General features: G+C 33.8%; 1 protein-coding gene across 5 annotated transcripts in view; it reads right to left on the reverse strand.

Annotated features, from left to right (window-relative positions):
- Positions 1-390: 390 nt before the first annotated feature.
- PPP1R12A (protein phosphatase 1 regulatory subunit 12A) overlaps positions 391-24,073 on the reverse strand; it is a 151,557-nt gene continuing 127,874 nt past the window's right edge. For 4 of the 5 annotated variants that reach the window (XM_059186418.1, XM_059186416.1, XM_059186417.1 and 1 more), the window contains 7 exons: positions 21,405-21,470; positions 16,027-16,043; positions 14,831-14,966; positions 12,854-12,958; positions 8,091-8,138; positions 5,354-5,404; positions 391-2,836 (listed from right to left, as the gene is read on the reverse strand). In XM_059186418.1, coding sequence (XP_059042401.1) covers positions 2,750-2,836; positions 5,354-5,404; positions 8,091-8,138; positions 12,854-12,958; positions 14,831-14,966; positions 16,027-16,043; positions 21,405-21,470 — 510 coding nt within the window. In that variant the 3' untranslated portion in view covers positions 391-2,749. Of the gene's footprint in view, positions 2,837-5,353; positions 5,405-6,156; positions 6,188-8,090; positions 8,139-12,853; positions 12,959-14,830; positions 14,967-16,026; positions 16,044-21,404; positions 21,471-24,073 lie in introns of all 5 variants that reach the window. The other variant, XM_059186415.1, reaches the window with a different exon arrangement.

Raw genomic sequence — 24,073 nt, forward strand, 5'->3', positions numbered from 1 at the left:
CAGCAGTATCTTTCATCTGTGAACACTTGTAGGGTAAAGTACTGGAAACTGAATTTAGTTAAACATAGGCTTACTACACATCCTCTACCAAAGTTCCCAAACTGAAAGTGCCGCCTATGATAGTTACATAGTTATGGATGTGTCAGTAGATGGGGGATTGAACTTTGGACAAACCTAGGCTGAAGAACGAACTAATAGTTTACATCTCAATAGAATATTATCTTTATATGTATTCCCAAGCCCATGTATACAGCTAAGAAAAAAAGCACATGTTTAATTTAGAAACCACAAAATGTTTATGTAAATGAAATCTTGCGCTACAAATCTACTATCTTCAGACTTACTGTTATTATTTTTTACCCACTTATTATAAAAAAACTAGTTCTCAGATTCTGCATACAGACAGCTTTATGTAAAATATATAAACATTTGTCCAAATTGGTACACAGATTGCATAAATATGGCAAATAAGACTGCATTTACAGATGTGCATGTATAATGCTGTGCAAATTATCACAATATTACAATTTCAGAAATTATCCAAACTGGAATCCAAGTAAAGCAATTAGTGAAAAAATACCCATGCAGAATTTAAATATCTCAGAACAAATTTAAATGTCTTCAGTAAAAGGTCACACATTTAAAATAGTTTTATTCATTTTATTTGTATATGTCAAAATACATTTTTATTTCCAAAATAGTGGGTTTTGCAACTAGTTTCATGCAGAAACAAGGTCTGCTCAATACTACCAATAAAATCAATATAGCACAGTAGCTGTTCAGTTTTAGATACAAAGAATAAATAACCTAAATACAAAACACTAAAATATTAGAAACACGTATTTAATCATTCTTCACAGGCATCCAAACTTCACAAATATAATCCTTAGCATGCCTAACTGTTGTGCAACCAGAACATGTTGCAGTCACTCAAACTGATCAATTATCTGTATATTTTATGTCCACATAAGACCATGGAAATTCTCTATATTCAGACCCACCATTCATACAGTTCAAATATAACCAAAAATAAAATTCCCATAACTATCCTTGTACCTTTAAAAATCAAGAATCCTGAGCTTGGTAGTAAGAGCATAACCTTATATCTTCATAAAACCAATCAAGAGAAAGAGGACTTAAAATCCTGCTTACCAAAACACCCTATCCCAGCCCCAAAGTAATCTAAAATAGGCAGTAGAACACAATGACCTTTTAAAATGAAGGGGTACAAATTCACATTTAATATAGTATACAATACAATCCATAATACAATTAGCTACTATAAGCTTTATGATGTACAATTTATTCAAATGGCTGAACTGTTCAGTGGTTAAGGAGACAGTTATGTGCCAGAAAGATGTAATAGTTTTTTGCATGGTTTGATGAAAATATAAAAGCTATTTGTCCAAATAAAAGCCATCTTCACTATGTACTTGGTTCTGTTTTTTTTTTTCTTCTTTTTCTTTCTTTCTTTTTTTTTTAAAAAGGCCACTGAAATGTATAAAATGGTCTGAACATGATGGTGGTATCAAAGTCAATGCCTCTTCACATGGCAAAAACAGTGCATTTAACATTAACTCATGGGTTAAGTCTGCAAATGATTTCATAGCATTACTTTGGCTAGCACAACAGTTTTAGACAGCACTCAGATAAATATAGGTATGTGAAATGTGAAGCAATTATCTTATGCAACTTGAATTGTGGTTGAATACTATCAAATGAAAACTGGAAATAAAAGTAAAAGCACTTTACAGTAGAAAACTTTTGTAAAGATAGGGCTCCATATAATGTGCTACTTTTAAAAGTCTTTATATCACATTGTTAGCAAATTTTGTTTTAACACTATTATGGAGTAGCCTACTTTGCATTAACAGACATTTGAAATAAGGAAATTCTCAAGCATGCCATGTGGTGGTCTAAAAATCAAAACAATACACTTATTTATATATACAGCATTACTCAGTACCTGCTAAAATGAATGTGAAGATTACAGAATCTAACATCTTATACTACAATAATAAAAAACAGAAACAAAGAAGTGACCAATGAAGGCAGAAAACAGGACTTAAAAGAATCTAATCTCAATTGACTTTAAAGCATTCATATAAGAAATAAATGCATATTGCACAAACAGTGAAAGCAAATGTTCCACCAAGCAGTTCAGTTTCAGGTGGAAGACAAAACAGCATGATCCTAATACATAACAATGGTATCCGAAGAATGAGTGTTCTTTTCTGTAAATGAGAAAGCTGTGAAAACATAGAAGAGTCTGCCACATGAAGAGTTAGAAGGAAAAAAATACAAACCCAAACTTAGATGTAAAGCAAAAAATTAAATATCGAAAAACTGGAAACTGTGGCACATCAAAAAATGTTGAATAACTGTCTTCTGTGAGAGCTGAAAGTTTTTGTTGACACAAAAGTATTTATGTACAACTAAGGCTTACTGGTTAAATATCTGAGGCATATCTGGCCTTGAACACTTTCCTTATATGCTGGAGCTGTAAACAAGTTTTCTCAGTCATTAAAAAAAAATCTTCTCAGCAGCTGCATTAACATGAAACAATGGTCTTGACACAAGGAAAAAAAAAAAAAAAAAAACAGAAAATTAAACAAAATTCCTAGATAAGAGGGCATTTGGCAGGATATCCAAAAATGACAGTCTCCAAGGATTCTTCCCAGGCTTCCAGTGACTGTCAGTTATGGTCCACTGGGTTGCTAATATGTGCAATTCCATTATTTGCTGCTTTTTATTTGGAAAGTTTGCTTATAACTCTAATCAAGGCCCCATTTTCATCCTTTAGCCTCTGGTTGTCTGCTTTTAGGTCTGGTAACATCTGTGAGAAGAAAAATAAAAGGAAAAGTTTTACTTCAATAAGAACATACAATGTTATTCTTAATAAATTTTACGTTTTCACCACAAGACACATGAACAAGCTTTGTCAGTTATATAAATTTCTAGTGGCTAGAACATATATGAAAGAAAAAACTTGATTTGTGAAGCTAATTAGTTTAATAAATGATGGAATTAAAAGTTTATTCTCCCAAAGTTAACAACTGGAATGTACTAAATCACTTGCTATTATGACTCACAAGCACACCATATTAGAGCAGCCAAGAAAATGAAGCCTGTTTTTGTTAGGATGGGCTCTCAAAGGGAGTTCCTCTAAGACTTCCTGTCAGCACCTAAACCAAGGCCTTTTACTTTATTTACATCAGATCTCAATCCATAGTACTTACTACTATTCCACAAGGAAACCAGCCTATTTAGCAAAGTTCTGAGGAAGTTAGACTTGTTCTAAATTATTGAAATTCCTTAAAGGATTCACCTGTAATACCAAGTTTAAGCAGGTAGTACAATGTGTGATCCAAGATAGATGCTCACTAAATTATAATAATTATTACTATTATTAGGAGAGTATAAGCCAAAGTAGTCAGTCTGTATTTGTGAAAATATCTAAGCACTGAAAAAACCACTAGTATTTGGAACAAAAAAACACATTTCCACATCCTCAAATCTTCACATCATCTATTTTCTATTTTATAGTCAAACTGAAGGAGGGGGTAGAAATGTTACAAGTAAACTGGATTTTCCACTAAGAATGAATTAAATCATATGTGATCTGCCAGATTTCCTAGGAAGTGGAACAGCTTATATTTTGGGCATTAAAACACACTTTGCAAGGTACTTAAAATATCTTTCCAATATCTCTCCTCAGTTATCAAAATGTACTTGGTTGTAAAATTAGATAAAAGCATGTAACTTCTACTTGGCAAAATTACGTTAAGCAAAATCTTTATGAAGAGTTTAACTTTATGTGGAACCAATCAATTCTTGTGTTCACAATATATGGGTATAAAATACAGTAAGTTTATGTATTAGGATACCTCTGTAATAAAGAACTGAGTGAATATTAACTAAAGTGGTTCTCACTGAAAATGGTATTATTTTGAAAAATAGGTAAAGCATGCTTAATCTTCAGCTTCAATGTATTAATTATATGTCAAATGTTATACTGCTTATGTTCCATTTTCTTTCTAATAAAGAATTTTAAAATTATATTTAAATATTCAATCCCTAAAATATCTGTAGAGCCAAAAAAGTGCACAAGCCTTGCAAAAGTGCAGACAAGTCTTTAAATCCCTAAATCATTTCCTAAATTTATTGTAGTTTATCAGTTGGAATATATCATTAGTGACACTTTCTAACATTCTGAGAAGCCATGCATAATTAACAGTTATATGATAAGCTTCAGACACAATGGCATTAATTTGTAAAAGTGAGCTTAAGACACGCTTACTAATACAAAAACACCTGCCTGGCTCTACCAAGAAGAAATGATGAAACTATAAATTATAGGTTCACAGACTGCAGATGCCTACAGAACCCTGAGCGCTTGGCTACCACTCTTGTCAAGGCCCTATTCTCAGTCAGCAGTCGCTCATTTAACTCTCTCAGAGTTTGAATTTGCTTTATTTGATGCAGGTTCTGCAGGAATTAGAACATAAGAAATAGAAAATAAAAAGATAAGAAAATGGAAAAGAATACAATAAAAACACAAAGAATCACAGATACTGAACATAAGAAGAAAAAAATTAAGAGTCTTGACTGTAAGGATATTCACTCCATGAGATTTGCAAAGGTAAATAGTGTAGTCCTAAAATTCCATAGCAAACAAAATACATAAAAATTTCCAAAAACTTTGTCTCCAAAACCATTCAATGATAATGTTTTAATAAGGAACCAAATTCAGTAATACAATCATTAAATCTTTAAATTCTAATTCTATGGTCACATTTTCCTATGTATCAGTTTATTAATTCATAAAAGATATGTTATGCAAGATAATACAATAAAAGGCAATCAATTAACTATGTTATTTTTTCACCTGAAAAGAGGGTTCCTTCCAACATTCAAAACAAACAGCTACTTCCACAGGTAATTCACAGTTCAATAAAACATAGCTCTGCTCATCCACTACTGTAATGTCCTTTATTTTCAAAGAAAAGTATTTTTGATTGATAACCCCTCCACTATTTGCTCTCCAAGAAACAGAGTATGTGAAATGTGAAGAATTAATAATAAATCCTGAATCTTACAGTCATTACTGTCTAACTTCTTCTATACCTAAACATCAAAAGAGATTGCAAAATGATCTGAATTATAAATGTTCTCGTAGCTCACCTAAAACCTGAATTTAGAAAGAAGAGAAGCACAAGATACCAATAATTCACAAGTAACAGTTAATCAGTACTGAGAACAATTAACGGAAACATAGTATCTATAAGCCTACTGTAACACCTGAGTTGATAAACAGCACTATCTCTTGTAAGTAGGAGCACAGTTTACTTACTTTGAGCTCTTCTTCCATTTCAGATATTCTTCTTTCTAGAGCTCTTCGTTCCTAGATCAATTTAAGGTACCAATATTAATCATGTTAATTATTATATTCTTAATTTTCTTCTAAATTGTGAAAGAGTGGCACTGTATAGAGTCAAAAATCAAATCAGGAGCAGTGTGGAAAAAGATGTGATGCCAGTGATGTGTAAAGAGCTTTCCAAATTTTGAGAGAAGTAAATATGAAGATTATTATTTTTATTAACTTCTATAATCTCTTTCTTCAAGCTTTGACTTTCTAGTAAGATGCTACATAACATATTCAAAATATATATATTTTTTAGTTTACATTAAAACTTAGGAATAAACCAATATTCAAGAATATTGAATTCAATATTCAAGATCACATAGAACAGAAAAAAAAACACACATAGATGCAATTATTCTACAGTGACAGAAGCAGAAACGCAAGCAGCAAACATGCCTAAAAATATGTGTAGTTTAAAATTTCAAAAGGATCTAAGAGAAGGTTCATCTCCTCCACCTACAATGTTTCCTAGCCATTATTTATCCAATTGACTTTATAGCTCTGTATCTGGGTCGATACTGTGTGCAGCATTAACGCAGTGAATCTGATGAAGAAGCACCTGCAGCACTTATTGTAAAGTACCTCCTTTCAAAGAGTGACAGGCAAAGGCAACATACATTACTGCAGTGTATGGTTTTACTCTCCCCTAAATAAAAAGCATTCTAGGGTGTTACGCAAAAAGCAAGCAGCGGTAATTAATGTGCTACAAAACTTTGGTTGTTAGGTCATACCGCCCAGAAGATACTGACTCTTGCCGGTCACCTTTCAGATACAAACCATTTAAATTTAGTTTAATCACTATGAATTTCCAAGACATTCTTTCCCAGATTAATAATTAATGTTGATATTTAGTAAAGCAGTACATTTACTGTAAATGTTAATGTTTTTAGATTACGTAATGTAAAAAGTAGATGGAATCCTACTCAAAGTCTTTTAAGTACATGTTATTCTAGTAATAGCTGGTTTAAACACTATTATATAGAGAAAAATGTTATCTTCTATGAAAAAAGAACTTTCTCCTAGTTAATAATACAGCCATGACTATTCATAAAAACCACTGCACTTCCCAAAACAGTAGGATATACACCATCATATTTGATTCTCATAACTTGGTGAAATCTTATAAATAGTATATTTCCTTCTGTCTCATCATCCTCTATTTTATTAGGCACCTTCAAAATTTTAACTATTCTGGTAAAGCAAGACAGGAACACTATACCAAACTGTCTCACTGCCAAATCAGCAGCTATAAAGTTGTAGGCAATTTCTTCTGTTTTGACAAACTTACTAACATAAAAAAATATGGTTAAGAGAAAATACAGGTGAAGTGCTTAGCCCGGTACTTGCCTGGAACATTAGGGTGCTGAATAAATGTGATTAGCAGTTATTATTAATACTATAATTACTAATGTCTGTTAAGTTGAAAGTAAACTAGCTACTTTGTAATTTATTTGCATTTGACAGGCGGACAAAGGTCAGGTGAGACCATAGGAGTATCAACATGTATACCATGTGTGCACAAGCCTAGATAAAAAAGGACAGATAGGGGTGCCTGGGTGGCTCAGTGGGTTAAAGCCTCTGCCTTCAGCTCAGGTCATGATCTCAGGGTCCTGGGATCGAGCCCCGCATCGGGCTCTCTGCTCAGCAGGGAGCTTACTTGCTCCCTCTCTCTCTGCCTGCCTTTCTGCCTACTTGTGATCTCTCTCAGTCAAATAAAAAAAAAAAAAAGGACAGACATCATTTCTCTCTTTATTTTTTTGCTCAGAAGGTAAATTGGCTATTTTTATAACAGAATGGAGGAAGATGTTTTATCAGCTGCTCCTGATTATTTATTCTTTGTCCTAGCTACCCAGGATGTACTTTCCTGTCCAGCTGAAACTCTGTAGGTCTAGCCCTAGTCACTTGGACTAACAGATACTCTTTTTCTTTAACTTTTTTTTTTCCCTTTAACTTTTGATCATTTATACATTATCAACTGCTCAGACTAAACTGGTAGAGTTCTTCCTATGGCCACTGCCAGACCTCTGAGTAGTAACTATAATAAATTGAGAAATACAGGTAAATATATCATTGTCAAATAAAAAATTACAGAAAGACATAAAAAAGGGCAAAAGGCTTTTCTAGTAATTAATTTTTTGTTTAAAATATGCTATTTAAGTATTTAAATTCAAAATTAAATAAAGTATCATTAACCTTAAAAGAAATTTGAGAATTTGATGTCCTTAGAATCTTTACAAACTTGAAGAATGGATTTAAATTTTCCAAAGAATTAAACTAAATGTATGCATGATCAAAATGTTTTAAGTATACCACCACAGAAAAACAAAGAGAGATAAATGGCATTTCAAAAACATCAGATTCACTATCACAATGTCTACACTTTCAGAATCAAGGCAAAGATCATTTTTTTAATCTGTTAAAAGAATAACATGGTAAATTAAGTCTTAATACTTAGAGAGGTAAGGTAATTTCACACCTAGAGAGATCTCATAGAACTGTATAAAGAAGATAAACCAGAAAACATTCCCAATTAAATTAGTATTAATCTATACTAACAAAAACTACCATTCACAAAAATAAAACTAAAAGAAAACAAAAAGCCCTACTATTGCTTATGTAAAACAATAAAGGGGTAAAATGACTATTCAATAAAATGGATACTTACCCTTTTTTCCATTTCTAATAGTGACCTATCAGCAAACCTTTCTTGTCTCTGTAACAAAGTAAGAAATATAAAAGGGATATAAGTGCAATTAAGGAAGGGTGCGTGAAGCTGAAGGAGGCCCACAGTGTCTCCTCTAGTGGTTTTCAAATACATCACAACATTCAGGTAAAGAAAAGAGAAAATAATTTTGTGTTGAAACAAGAAAGAGTTAAAGGAATGCTTAGAAATAGAATGGTCTCCACAGCTCTCATGGTCTACCCGTGACTTTTCCTCAGGTCTGTGCATAGTATAGTAGGGGCTAAGGATGGATAAGTACCATGGAACAAAATAAAAAACATCCTAGAGTTTCCTCTCTGATGCTCAAGGTCTCTCTTGCACATCACTAGGAGGAGTGGCTAATCTGAATGGTCAGATTCTAGGACCTTGACTGAAAGGTACCTGGGACTGGGATAAGTGAGCATCCAAGGAGCCAAGCCAGTAAACTGGCCTAAATTCTGTTGTCTATCACAGCTTCATATTCCTCCCTCTCTATCTAGAGTTTTCTTTTCCAATCATCCATCCTCCAAAATTGGTAAGAAAGTTTACACCCCCTGTCACTTATAAGAAATCCTAGCTATAAAGCTTTTCTTCTTCTGGTGAGTTTAGGGCTCTCATTTTTCCTTTCCTGTACTATGCTATCAACTCAAAGTTGACAAAATCCTGAGATTTGGGAGATAGAAAAGGACTCTTGGAATTTTAAACCACATGTTAAAGCACTACCTGAAGGCTCTGCATGTGGATTCGGAGTGAAGGGCCAGTTAAAAAGAAGTGGTATCCTAGGGGTACCTGAGTGGCTCAGGTGGTTAAAATGCCTGACTTCGGCTCAGGTCATGATCTCAGGGTTCTGGGATCAAGCCCCATATTGGGCTCCTTGCTCAGCAGGGAGTCTGCTTTTCTCCCTGCTCTTCCTCCCACTTATACTCTCTCTCTCACTCTCTCTCAAATAAATAAATAAAATCTTAAAAACAAAAACAAAAAAAAAGTGGTATCCTAGTTCTTTTACATTCTCTTTTTTTTAAGGTTTTATTTTATTTGACAGAGATCACAAGTAGGCAGAGAGGCAGGCGGAGAGAGAGGAAGGGAAGCAGGCTCCCTGCTGAGCAGAGAACCCAATTCGGGGCTCGATCTCAGGACCCCGGGATCATGACCTGAGCTGAATGCAGAGGCTTTAACCCACTGAGCCACCCAGGCGCCCTGGTATCCTAGTTCTTACACCGGCTTCTATACATATATCCCCCTCGGGATGCCTGGTCAGTTTCCTATAAAAACCATCAAACGACTCATTTCCCAAAAGTGAATTTGCTGAATTTTACCAATTGACAACTTTAACAAAATGCTTTTTTGTGACTATTAACCACAAAATCTACTTAAAAAAATATTTATTTCATCATTAATTTAAATATATATTTTTTCTTTTTAAATTTTATTTTTAAGTAATCTCTACACCCAACCTGGGGCTCGAACCTACAACCCCAAGAACAACAGTTGTGCTCTACTGACTGAGCCAGTCAGCATCCTAAATGTTTATGTAATTTTCTATTCTGTCAACTATCTCAGCATTCATACTTTAGTCTGATCAAGGCCAATTACCAAGTTACTTTTTAATCTTTTCATAACTTCTTTTTTATGGTTATGATATATAAAATTTAAAGATCTAATCACGGCCAGGGGTCCTTCCTTTTCCCTGTTGTTTTAAGTTGTTTTATGCTTTTGTGCTTATTCTTTCTGGAAAAATAAAAATCAATGTATTTTAATTACTTGTTAGAAATCAAATTCAGAATTTCAAGTATGATGAGACTTTTCAGCTAATTCTGATTTCTTTTTGATGTTTTCAAATCTATATTTATATTTAACTGCCAAAAATATAAAACAAAGGCTAATATGCCCCTTGAGGTTCTGCAAATGAATCCTAAAAATGCTTTAAAGACTGAAAAATGCAGGGGTGTCTGGACAGCTCCATCACAACAGCATGGACCTCTTGATCTCAGGACTGTGAATTTGAGCCCCATGCTAGGTGCAGAAATTAATTGGGGGGGAAAAAAAAAAGACTGAATAATTTAAAAATGACATTCAAAAGCACCCAGAAGAATTCAAAAATAGCTCAAACACTGCCATTACATGTAAATCAATAAAATTTTAGATGGAAAATTAGCATTTTTTGAGGATTTTTTTCTTCATATAGGAACATTTTAGCTATTTTATGATTCACCTGATAATTTCTTAGGTTAAAAAAATCAACTTTAGTTAGTATTTCTGGTTAATAATTCTAGTTAAAGCTGTTAAAATAATAATTAGTGAATCTAGTGAACTGACATTTGACAAAGTATTATTCATCAAACTGGCTCCTGGTAAACAGTCTATTTCCCTCCGCTGGAGACTACAGGAAGGAGGGTGGCTGGGTGAAGGAGGATTCAAGGATTTTAGAGTCCCTTGGCCAAGTATTACCAAACACACTATTAATAAGATGATAATTCCCTTGGAAAAAACTCCATGCAACTGTCAAACTGCTACCATTATGTATAACCATGAACAGTTATGGAAGTAATGTCCCCCCAAAAATATAAAAACCAGGTGGCATGGGACGCCTGGGTGGCTCAGAGGGTTAAGCCGCTGCCTTCGGCTCAGGTCATGATCTCAGGGTCCTGGGATCAAGTCCTGCATCGGGCTCTCTGCTTAGCGGGGAACCTGCTTCCCCCTCTCTCTCTGCTTGCCTCTCTGCCTGCTTGTGATCTCTGACAAATAAATAAATAAAATCTTAAAAAAAAAAAAAAGTCAGGTGGCATGATTTATAGTAGACTTAGATGCTCAGGATAAATACTCGAAAACTGAACAAAAAGTTTAATGTTTTATCAGTTTTGCTTTTACATGTACCCTTAAATTTTAAAAACACAGTTTTAAAATTTTACATAGTTTTTCCAACTAAGATATTAACTCTGAATATTTTATACTCTGAATTACCCCTTCCATCATTCATTCAGTATACTGGGTACTGTACTCAGTATATTTGCTAAGCCCATTAATAGTAATTTGTTTTCCTGGCCATAATCCATAGGATCAGAAATTGGTACATGACCCAAAGGCAACTTGCTCTAGGTTGTCCAAGTGTCCTATTAAATGGTCACTAACAGGACTGCTCCATGCTGATAATAACTGGCTAATTCTTTCAGATCCCCTCAGTTGTAGACTTTGAGAGAGACATCTAGGAAGAATTAAATGACAGCAGGGTAGGGAGAAGAGCAGAGAAACAGAGAAGGTAGTAAGCAGTAAAAGCACAGATTAGCTGACTCACCATATTGACAGGACACAGCAGTATGATGCAGTGGACATTTTTTTTTTTTAAAGCAGTGGACATTTTTATTTAGAAAACATTATGATCAGATCTCTGGAGCTAGAACTATTTTCAGAAAACTTGTTATTGTATTTTTGTGTGAGGAGGCCCACGAAGCTACTAATGCAACCCAAAGAATGATGATTTTCCAGTTTACCAGGAAGTCTAAGTTACCCCAGCAAGTTGTAACTTGAATGACATTCCAAGTTTTTATGACACCTCACCATGAAACATGTTCTCGTTCTGACTTAATTCTCTGTGTATCTTTATAGTAAACTCGCATCAACTGATGGAATCTGTAGAGCCTTCTTAACTTCTTAAGGTTAGCTTAACGCCTGGAATTTTAGCAAAGGCTCCATTGTGCATAAACAACTGCTTTACAATGCAATAGCTGTTAACAACAATAAAAAGGGGACCTGGTAACCAGTGTAAGTTCAACATAGAGAGTTAACTTAAAAAATTATAAGAAAGATGAATGTAAAAGAATGCCCAAAGACTGTATACAGTCTCATTTATAGAACCAAAGATGTCATTTCTAGATGAGTGATTTAAAACTGGATTCCAAAAGCTGAACTGCAGAAATATGTTTATACTACAAAGTCTTATGTTAAAATTAAACAAGTTTGTTTTCTTAAAAATTACAGGACTGTTTCGTGCCTTTTAACTCATGAATAGTAACCTCTAAAATCTCTAAGATGTAGTATAGTATTTCCCATGAAATAGTTGGGTCACAAAACTACTTCTTTTAAGGGGGACAGGTGGAGAATGAGGAAGGAATGTGCCTACTACTATCTCCTACGATTACTGTCTCCCACATTCCATGGAAAAAGCTTGGGAAAAAATTCCTAGATCATACATAGCCTAGATCATATGTGTATGGTTGTGAATTTTGCTTGGCTATCTCAATTTTCTTGTCTAAAATGGTCTCCTGTAGGCTGCTGCAAAGAAGGTAAGTAAAAAGAATTAATGACAAACTATTTTCTTCCAGCATTAGTATATCAAATTAATTTTGGGAACAAACAGGAAATATTTATAATGAATAAAAATGATTATAAAATTTTTTAATGGCTTTAAGAAGATTCTGCATAGATACTTTTAATACCTTGCTGCATTTGGTATGCTAGAAATAAGCATTTAAGCCCTTTAACATAGGTATTTTTGGCTTAAAAATATTTTAACTTTCCGTTACAAGGTTTTATTTCTGTATTTTTAATTTATTGTAGAAAGAAGTGAAGTTATCAGTAATCTGTATTATTTTGATCCCTTATTAAGAAGGTATTATCAGTAACCAAACTCATGTTTTGAAGAAACACCTGAGAATATTTCAATCTAATTTTTTAGACAGAATAAATCAAAACCATTTTTTTTAAGGGTAACATAGAGAAAAAGTACAAACCTGGGTAGCCTTTTCCAATTGTAATTTAAGATCGGTCAGTTCCATATTTGTATCATGTAGCTGTGCTTTCAGCTTTTCATTTTCAGCTAGAATTTGTTCATAAAGCTACAAAAATTAGGGCAGAACAACAAATTATTTTTCTGTTCTCTTAATATTTTAAGATTTTCCACTGATTACTTTGCAGTATTAAAACAAAGAATGTAACACATGAGCCATTAAAGGATACATTCAAAATATTTTAATGTTTTATGGTTGCAAGGCAAAAAATTTTGGTTATGTATGTATCTGCCTCATGCACATTCATTAACATACTAGTTCCAGTATTTAAGACTTCACTGACAAATCTAACTTTTCTCTTTCCATTAAACAAAATTCAGTTATATGATAAAGAGGGATCACATACTGCAGAGCAACTTTAGCTAGAGCTGAGGAGACACTGTGATCTTCATCTGGGGTCCATAAGCTCCTCTGCCTATCATTCTCTCTTGAATTCCTGACCCTGACATGGAACAGCAGTTGTATTGATCATTGTAACTGTACTGTTTTTACTAATATTTGAAGGAAAGTGAAATACTTCTTGAATACTTTCTTAACATTTGACTCTACTACTTCTTTTGCCCCCATCTCTACTTACTACTAGTATAGATGGTTAAAATCATCTCTTAATACTAGAATTATTTTTCTGACCTCCCTCTAATTTGTCCTATATGTAGCAAGTTAAGAGGTAACTTTTTAAAATAATCTCAACTTCATATGCCAACCATTCCATTAACCCTGACGTTAGAAACCCCTGAATAGCTTCCCAGTGTTCTCAGAATAAAGATACCCTTAAAATAGCCTGAAAAGCACTGTATGGTTTGGTCCTGGGCTTTATAGCTGAGTGCATCCTCACACTACCATCCCTTCTGCTCTACTGGCACACTGAAAATTTAATTACTTCAATGCATCTTGTGCCTTTCCACCAGGTCTATGTCTTCCTATTTCACTCCATCTAGAATAGGTTTTCTTCCATTTTGCTAGTTAACTAATTGTCCTTCTATGATTCGCTTCTGAAGCTTCACTTCTTTAGGAATTCTATCTTTAGGCCCTGCCACTTTCCTTTGTTATAAACTCTTATGAAATAGATTCTTTACTTCAGGTAATTCTTTCAATTTCTAAGTTATATATTTGTTAATATGGCTGTATGATCATGTTGGTCTCTCCCATTACATGGAAAATATCCATAAGAGCAGGACAGTATCTCCAACTCTACTACTCACGAGTAGAAGCTCACTACTTAGGACAATTCAGTGTTTAGTTCTTTACTGAATAAATGACAACCTTATACATAATGTAAACTGACCCCCTACTTTCCTTTTTTTGCTGACTTAGCTTATAAGACACCCATTCAAATAGTTGCCAACTACTTGGGGGAACATGTACACATATCACAAGCCTTCTTTTCCCCCCAACAAACTTCATCAGGTTTATTCTAAGCTCATAACATTAGGAATTATGAGAGTAAGAATACTAGACTGTTGAATTTCCAGGACTTCTTTCATTGTTATTTTCATCGTTAAGATGTAATAGTACTTACAGTACCACAAGTTTTTTAGTTACCTAGGAAAAACTGTATGATCCTAAGAAAAGCTTTGTTCTTTGTTTAGCTGCCTTTTATTGACAAATAGGTAAAAAAAAAAGTGGGTGTGCATGCTTGTGTGAGTGTACATGCACACACAACCCTCCTGCCCACCCTGTGCCCATGCCTCTTTTCAGCTCAGTCACAGCATCACAGTACTGGCCTGAGACACTTAAGTGTGATATAAAGTCTCTTCCTTTTAAAAAAAACGAACAGCTACCATTTAGTGTTCCAAACTGAAAATTAAAGTAAAACACTGATTTCATTATGAGTTTCCAGGAATAATATCCAAACATAAATATACTAACACAAAAGACTATTTTTAATTACACAGTTAAATAATTAAGTAATCCAAGTACCTTTTTAAAGTCAGTGGAGTCATCCTTTTCTAGCCTGCTACTATAAGGTTTTCTTTCTTCTAAGTAACTGTATGATCCACAGCGACCCAGCAAGGAATCATACCGATCACCAGCTGATGTGGAACTGCTTTCGTATCTTTAAAAGATGAGTTAAAGTCAAAATCTTTATTATAGGCTTTTATTAACATGCAACTTAGTATATTTTAACTTGATATTCCAAAATAGTAGATAACATTCTCTTTCATCTATTATCATCTGTATCTGTGGTAATAAATGCAAAGTTATTTATAATACTATTAGTTTCTATTATTTGAGGAAGAGAGTCAATACATCTATATGTAAAAAGTCAGAACTGGTTTCACACGATAAGTTATTTCAACAATTTTAAACTGCACACGTTTTCTACATTTTAAAATCTTTGAAATCAGAACATGGCTTATAAACTGATGGTGTATCATAGTTTAATTGGTAGCATTTTAAGTGGCATTTAATTGTTTAAAAATTATTAACAGCTCAGATTTGATAAACTCCTCTATCCAAACTGATAGATAGTAGGTCTGCCCTGAACAGAAAGAACATATCTCATTTGCACATGTGAATTTTCTTATTATCTTGTTATGAATTCAGTTTACCTTTTCCTGATAAATGCTATCGCCTCTACATTTCAATAGAATCATTAATATATAAAAATCTGTTTTTGGTTTTACAAGGTTTTGGTTAAATATTATGAGCAAGAGAAATGGAATGGAGATTAGACTTAAGGACACTATGGAGGTTCTCTAAAAGGTGAATAATTTTGAGCTAGATGACAGTTTTTAGTGTCTTCTTTGTTCTTCTTTTATCTAAAGCAGGGATCAGAGAGAAGATGCAGAACACTCAATCAAATAAATTTCCGGTGAGTTTCATCAGCCTCTGATGTTAATAATGACATAGTTAATATTAACATAATTTAGGAAGCTTAAAACTTAAAAAGTTATCACTGTTTTAAGGATTTAAGAAAAAAATTTTTTTAGTGACTTACTATGACTACTGAACTAGAAGTAAAGGCTTTGACAAAGAAAGCTGGTAACAGTTATTAGGTCATCTAAACATCTATAGATTTTTATTATTTAAGTAATTCTAACTCACAAAATCTGTAAATACTAAGCAACACAGAATAAAAATAAGAAAAAAGTCAGTAAAAATGTAAAACATACCTAGAAATGGAATCCGTCTAGAAAAGAAAGAGAAAGACAGAGGTATATTAAATTTTTATACTCTTATTAAAGTAACTTGACCGATGAAGTAAATTTAACATTTATACTATTTTCACACTTTTAAACTAACTTATCTATTTATTATATATTTTTTAACTTTAATGTGATGGTTCAGAAGTTCTAAAACAGAGTCACTATATATTTTTCATGCACAATAACCATATAAATACACTTCACTATTTATGATCATTGTTTACAAATTCCTATAAATGCCACCATACAATATTTTAATGGGAAGGGAAAAAGAAAGGCTAAGACATATATCTCCTACTTCTACCTACCCAGGAGAAAGTAATATGTTTATTTATATTAAGAAATGTCAAGTTTACTATGTGTTATCACAAAGCAACTATTTTTCTGTTTTTGAGGCAGTAACATGAGAGGCAAACAACTGAATACCTTAGGTATTTTATGTACAATACTATACACATAATTACGTTTAAAATTTACTTTCTAGAAATCCAGCTATAAGTCTATAAATTCCATCAAAGTTTAGCAATTGGAGACAGGAAATTAGGACTTAATTTTCTCAAGCAAATGGTATACTTTAACACTGTTTCATAATTCTGCTCATCCAAATGGTGAAATTATTAGAGTAAAAGAATCTTAGTTCAGGACAAAGCAGGTGTGTTTTTTTGGTGGGGGGTGGTCATGTTGAGCTCTTTCCCTTTCTATTAAAGCTCTTGCTTGGGTCACCTAGGTGGCTCAGTGAGTTAAACCTCTGCTTTCAGCTCAGGTCATGATCCCAGGGTCCTGGAGGGGGTCTGCTTCCCCCTCCCCCTCTGCCTGCTTCTCTGCCTACTTGTGATCTCTCTCTGTCAAATAAATAAGATCTTAAAAAAAAAAAAAGCTCTTGCTCAAACTATACTTTTCTATAAGGCAACTATCCAAAAATGGTTCGTTAAATTTATGAATTAGGTATTTGTATTTTTCCATTACATTTATCTTTGAATGCACTGTAAAATTATTGGGTTCCTTTGGGATTGTTAAAAATCTCATTTGGACTAAAAATGCCTTAGTCTATTTAGTCTACTTAAATTTCCTTTGCAAAACCAATTTTAATTTTGTACTTGCTTCCTAGTTTTTGATGTAATAATGCTTTATTTCATTGATTTGTTCGTTAGTTTTATGACAATAACAATTTTGAGTTAAATTTCAGCTTTCAAGAGATTCAAATTCAAATACTGCTAAGCGAATAGACTTTGAAAGTTCTTATCACGGGGGAAAATGTAACTATGTGTGGGAATGGATATTAACTAGACTTACTGTGGTGATCATTTTCCAATATATACAAATAATGAATCACTACGTTGAACACCTAAAACTAATACAATATTGTATGTCAATTATATCTCAATTAAAAAAAAAAAACCCAGAACCAAAAAAACCAAGAGATATTACTCAAATTTAGAAAAATATCATGTATGAAGTAAAATGTGTAAATATCAAATGGAAACATCACCATTCATCTCACAACTTGCACTCTGGTTCACTGATTTAAATTAAAAAACAAACAAACAAACAAAACTCTAGGCAGTCACAGAAATAACTCAAATTCCATTTCTTTGTCTTTAAAAATTATGGTGCTATCATTGTTATTTGTTACATTTTTGAGACTGTAATAAAAACACATGACATAAAAGTTACCATCTAAACTACTCTGAGTACAGCTCAATAGCGTTAACATATTCACATTGTTGTGCAACACAGCTCTAGAATATTCTTATCTTGCAAAACAAACTTTATACACATTGAACAACTCCCCATATTCTTCTACCCTCACCCCTAGAAACAATTCTACTTTCTAAGAGTTTGACTAGATACCTCATATAAGTGGGATCATACATTATGTCTATTTCAGGACTAGCCTATTTCATTTAGCGTATGTCCTTATTTCATATAGCAATGTTCTTGCTCCCTGTATTTCAAAATTATTTTTTCAAAGTAAAAATAAACTTAATTACAGAACCATAAGCTTATCTAAAAGTACCACAGCCTAAAAAGTTCCTCTATAACTCCCCTGGCCTCCAACCCTCTAGATAACTACTGTTACCTTTTTTGTATTGATATCCATGTATGAATTTCTGATTTGTACTGTTAAACTAATTTCTGTAAAGGATGAATTTGTTACAGTTCCAAAACCTTATATAAAAATACTATTTCAATAGTGATCATACCAAATCTGAGCACTACTAGCCTTTGCCAATTTTACTTTTTTATATTAATTGTCATGTCTTTGGTTATTAGTAAAATTAAATGCATTTTCAAGCTTATTGGCCACTTGTATTTCTTCTTTTGTAAAATTTTAAGTTTCATGTATTCTGTCTCTCTTTTCCTAGAGTTTTTCATAATATAAATACTAAACTTTAAAGTATGATAGATGCCAAGATTATTCACTTTTAACTGAGCAAATGTGTCTCACTTTAAGAAGGGTATCACTTCTGTCGTATTCTAGTTTTATATGTTTAAATAATTAAATCTGTTAATCTTTTCTTTTTTCTTGCCTTGGTGTCATACTTAAATCCTTTTTTTTTTTTTAAAGATTTTATTTATTTATTTGACAGACAGAGATCACAAGTAGGCAGAGAGGCAGGCAGAGAGAGAGGGGGAAGCAGGCTCCCTGCTGAGCAGAGAGCCCCATACAGGGCTCTATCCCAGGACATTGAGATCATGACTTGAGCAGATGGCAGAGGCTTAACCCACTGCACCACCCAGGCACCCCTTAAATTCTTGATTACTAATATCCTTTGCATGATTGAAGTTTTATTATACAATAACTTAATGAAAGCAAATCACAATAGCCAAAGCAACAGAAGTCCTATTTTTAGAAAGAATGTTGTAACACATGATTCTAATAATATATAATTCTAATAACAACAAATGTTATGATAAAATCATGCAATTTTCTGTGATAAAGTTTAATCTTAATTTCTTTTAATTTATATTCTGAAGGTAGACAGCTTGAGTTTCACATGCAATTCTGAATTTGGAGGAACTTTTTGAAATTTACTATTTGCTTACCTTTGAAGCAAAAAAGTACACGACCCAATGCCATTTTTTAATGTGGTTAACTTGGATTCTATAACCTGAATGGAAGTTCTATTATCAAACACACTTCTGAGGTGATGACATTATTTACTTCAGAAAATGCACAGAAGAATTTTGCTAATACTTTTACAAGGAAAAGCAGGGGCTGATGCTACAATTTTTTTTTTTAGGATGTTACTTATTTATTTGATAAACAGAGACACAGAAAGGGAACACAAGCAGGCGGAGTAGGAGAGGGAGAAGCGGGCTTCCTGCTCAGCAGGAAGCCCAATGTGGGGAGGCTGAATCCCAGGACCAGCGGAAGGCAGATGCTTATCAACTGAGCCACCCAGGAGCCCCGCCCCCTCCTTTAAAGATTTTATTTATTTATTCATCAGAGAGAGAGAGGGTGAGTGAGCAGGCACACAGCAGCGGGAGCAGAAGAGAGAGAGAGAAGCAGGCTCCTCAATGAGCAAGAAGCCTCGTGAGGGACTCGATCCCAGCACCCTGGGATCATTCCCGGAGCTGGAGACAGATGTTTAACTGACTGAGCCACCCAGGCATCCCCGATGCCACAAGCTTTTAAAAGAGAGTGGCATATCTAATGGCCAGAAGCACTTTTCTAGTTTACTGTAAAGACTCGTTAACTTCCATTCTTCCTTTTCCTCACAGTGTACCAGTCAACTGGTTTAAGTGAGATGGTATACAGCCCACGTTAGTAGTAAAATGGCTGCACTACCCTAGTGGTAGACTTTGCCTAGTCCAAGCCAATTATTATAAATCCCAGCCCGGTGAGGTATACCTGCTTGAGGATGAAGCTGACATAGAGGGTTGTGTAATACAACAGGAGCATAACAAATTCTTTGTTCAATTTGATTTCAGTTGGGTTTTCTGTTACTTGTAACTGAATGCTAGCACAAAAACAAGAGCTAAATAACCCCTTATTTAAAATGAACAAACCTATTTAAACTGTTTGGAACTAGGAAAATGTTTCTCCCTACAAACAATTTTCTACTCAGTCTTAATGGATCTCATGTATAACTTTAACAGGAAAATTTAAACACAAGAAGCAATATGCTTCAAAGTCACAACTCGAAGTCAGAAAACCTTTTCCCTTCTATCCCAGCCTGGTGGGATGTGAGGTCTGTGTGATATGTTTACTAACCCATTCCCTCTTGTTTTCCTAGTATTTTTCCCTTGAAAGATGGGAATTCACCACTGGGAAAGGAAGACAACGGTCAGGTTTACAGAATATAATAAACACAAGATACAGGGGAATTGGGGGATGCTAACAACTGAGAGGCAAAGGGTTTAAAGGTGATAAAACTTCACCCTGCAAATAATTTACCCTTGGAAGTAATTAATTCTTTATTATCTGTCTGGGTACCTATTTATAAAATAAAAGTACCTTTCAGGACCAAATAGCAAACTTGGCCCTAAAAGTAACATCCACAGTCACATAGCACAAGTAACCAACTTCTGGTCGCTTCATATTAATGTACATCCTTGCTGACTGAAAAGAATTTCAATACCTCTATTTAGGAACTCCAAGTAAAAAATAAAGATGATATGACAGAATGCCATTTCAGGTTAGATACTGCTAAGCTTAGAAGATTAGAACTAATTCATATTATATGGCTCTACCCTTATGTGAATAGAGGTCTTTAAAGCATGTCAGCTTTCTCCGCAGCCAAACAATAGGGAATAGAGGGGGAAAAACAGTGGGAAGAAACTTTCAGAATTTGCTAGTTATGTAACCCTTTAAGTCATTCAAACTTGCCTTAGTTTCTTCATCACTACTGAGGAGGAAAAAATGCCTTTTTGGAGAAGACTGTTGGTACAGTAAGTTCTGATAATATAAAAGTCCTTTAGAGCACTAAATTTCTAAACGAATGTCAAGAAAGTTAAAAAGACCTACTTACTGTCTTCTCTAGAAGTTAACTTTGCCCTCCACTACTTCTCGATATCCCTTACTTTTTTTTTCTTTTCAACTCTGAAGATTAATTTATATATAATAAACTATTCACTTAGGGTATGCAGTTTGGTAAGTTTGACAGCTGTATATATCCAGAAAATCACCATTATAATCAAGATCCAGAATATTTCCATTGTCTCTAAAATATTCTTTGTGTCCCTTCCAGTCCATTTACCCCTGACCCCAGAGAAGCTCTAAGTCTATCCCCAGCATGCGGGAACAGTGTGCAGTAACTGTCTTCCATGAATAAATACAAACACAAGCAAATAGCAATCCTTAAAAAATACGAATACTTCTAAACACAAATGCTTTTTACCTGAGTTTCTTTCTTATTGGATCCTTCTTCTGTATCTGATTGTTGCTCTTGTTCATTTTCATCGCTCTAAAATACATTGTCAATTTACTTTAGAAAAGTAAAAATAAATATCAAACACTTGATACTTAAATTTTTTAAGGCTTTTCTAATTTTTTAAAAAAGATTTATTTGAGAGAGAGCATGCAAGTAAGAGGTGGGGGATATGTGGTGGGGATGGGAGAGGCAGAGAGAAGCTCAAGCAGACTCCCTGCTGAGCTGGAAGCCTGATGTGGGGTTCAATCTCATGACCCTGAGATCAGGTCTCCATGGAAATCAAGAGTCAGTTGCTTAACCAACTGAGCCACCCAGATGCCCCAGGGCTTTTCTAATTTGAAACAACCCTTGAGAAAAATCTACCAGGAAACAAATCAAAAGGAAAACTAATCTTTAAGTGGGAATTTTTCTATCCTGTTTTGAAGAAGCCTTATTTTGTCTGCATGACACAATCTAAGCAGGTTAACATGCATGGTGAAAAAAGATCATCTACCTAAAAACATGATTTAGGAAACACATTCACAGTGGGGGTGAGGAAACTGGAGGCTTAGCAGAAGGTATTACATTTTATACTGTAATGATACTGCATGTGCTTTAATAGTTAAAATGTACTATTTAGACACTCCACTATAATGGGGCAGCAAAAATAGGAAATTCATTATATTAAGTAAGAAAAGTTGGGATTCTATAAGCTTGTCAAGATTTATGCAGAAGTCCTATTATATTTAGGTAGTTTATCAATATCTGGAAATTTCTTGGGAGTTTACAGCACACTAAATAGAAATCAGGCAAAATCAGTGGTGCTGTTGTTAGTTTTATTAATATAAATGTTAATATAAAAATATGAATTCCACCTCATGAAATGATTGTTTTTAAAAACTGCAGTTTCATGGGAAAACATTGAAACTGGAAATTTAAAAAGTGGGAAAGTTCACAGGTCCTAAAAGTAGTAATCAAAAAGGGGGGGGGGGCTACTAATACAAGAGGTTAAAAAGCTGCCTAACTACATAATACCCTTCCTTTGACAGAGCTCTTGGTTCTTTTTGTATGTATTTGAAGCTGATATAGCTTCAAATGTAGCTAAGATGGGGAAAGAAGACCTGTCCTCTGATGGCTAATTAGAATACAATTTAATGCAGGTTCAAATTAAAAAGATGAGTACTGCCAATTTGAATCCCAGGAAAAATCCTTACAATGCAAAGTTAAGGATATTCCAGAAAGTAAAGTTCTGAAGGGAGAGCTGGTCTGAATAAAACCGGGGAAAAATAAATACTGTTTAACAAACACAGCTTTGACTATGAATTTCCTAATACAGCGACTTATTAAAAAGATATCATATTCTTCTTGATGAGATGAACAAAGATACCTTGCCAAAAGAATTTTTGAACCACAATGGGATCAATTCTCTACCTGGTAGTTACCAGTTGGTAAAATGGCAGTTACCAATTTATAGGAAATATAAAAAACCACATTAATGTGTTAAACAACACTTCTGGGATATGATAACCCAAGTTCATTCAAAAATAACTGTAAGGAAAAAAATGAGATGGAAGGAGAAACCGATTAAAAGAGGCATTAAAGATGTACTATTCATAATGCATAACCCCTACTATATTCCAATCAAACCAGCAAAGTATAAAACTACAACAAACCACTTATGGCATATATAAGTTGAATGGATATGAAAACTGGATATTAAATATTAAGGATTTACAGTTAACTTACTTAACAATAAATGTGATCACAGTATTGTGATCATTTGCTGTATGGTATACATACTGTGATTACTTTTATTAAAAAATATTAATTCTGGTAATTTTTAAAAAATCTTTTCCTCTTGAAAGTACAAATTAAAATTTTTAGATGAAATGATATTCTATAGATTTTCTTCAAATAATATGGGATTTGGGAAGTGTGGGGATATCTGGGGTGGGGTCATTATACTTCTCTGTTACTTTTGTACATTTGAATTTTCTGTATTAAAAATTAAAAGAAAAAGAAAAACAAAACAAAACAAAACAAAACAAAAAAAACAACAACAACAAAACAAACCCGAGGCTGGAAAAACCCAAACAGATTATGTTTGTCCTTCCATAGTAAAATGTTCTATTGAAACAGCATAAATTTCGTGTTAACTGTGCTACACTACAGTTATTCTTTCTCCTGTATATGAATAGCAATGTTACGCATATATACAATCAGGGATAAGGAAAAAAAATAAAATTTTGAATGAATGTTACAATTTGATAAGCCAAAGCACAACTTCTAGCAAACATCACTTGAGATGTAACTAATTGTTATGTATATTATATAATCATATTCATGAAAATGGAATGTAAAGCATCTTAAGGAGTTCTAGGTAGATGGTGAGGTAGGAGAATCCTGAGTTTACCTCCCTCCATGGACACACTGAGGCAACAGCTACATATAATGTAAAAACTCACTCTGAAAACCACCTGAAAATTAGCAGAACAGATCTTCCATTGCTAAAAAAAAAACATACAGAAGCCCCCTGGAGAAGGGCAGGCGGGGCAGAGAGGCAGTTGAGTACCAAAGCTGGTATATGGCAACCCACAAATGAGAGGATTATCATAGGTACAGAACTCCTCCTCGAGGTACAAGGCCCATCATGCCTC

This window comes from Mustela lutreola, chromosome 8, assembly GCF_030435805.1.
Source record: "Mustela lutreola isolate mMusLut2 chromosome 8, mMusLut2.pri, whole genome shotgun sequence".
Lineage (NCBI taxonomy): Eukaryota > Metazoa > Chordata > Mammalia > Carnivora > Mustelidae > Mustela > Mustela lutreola.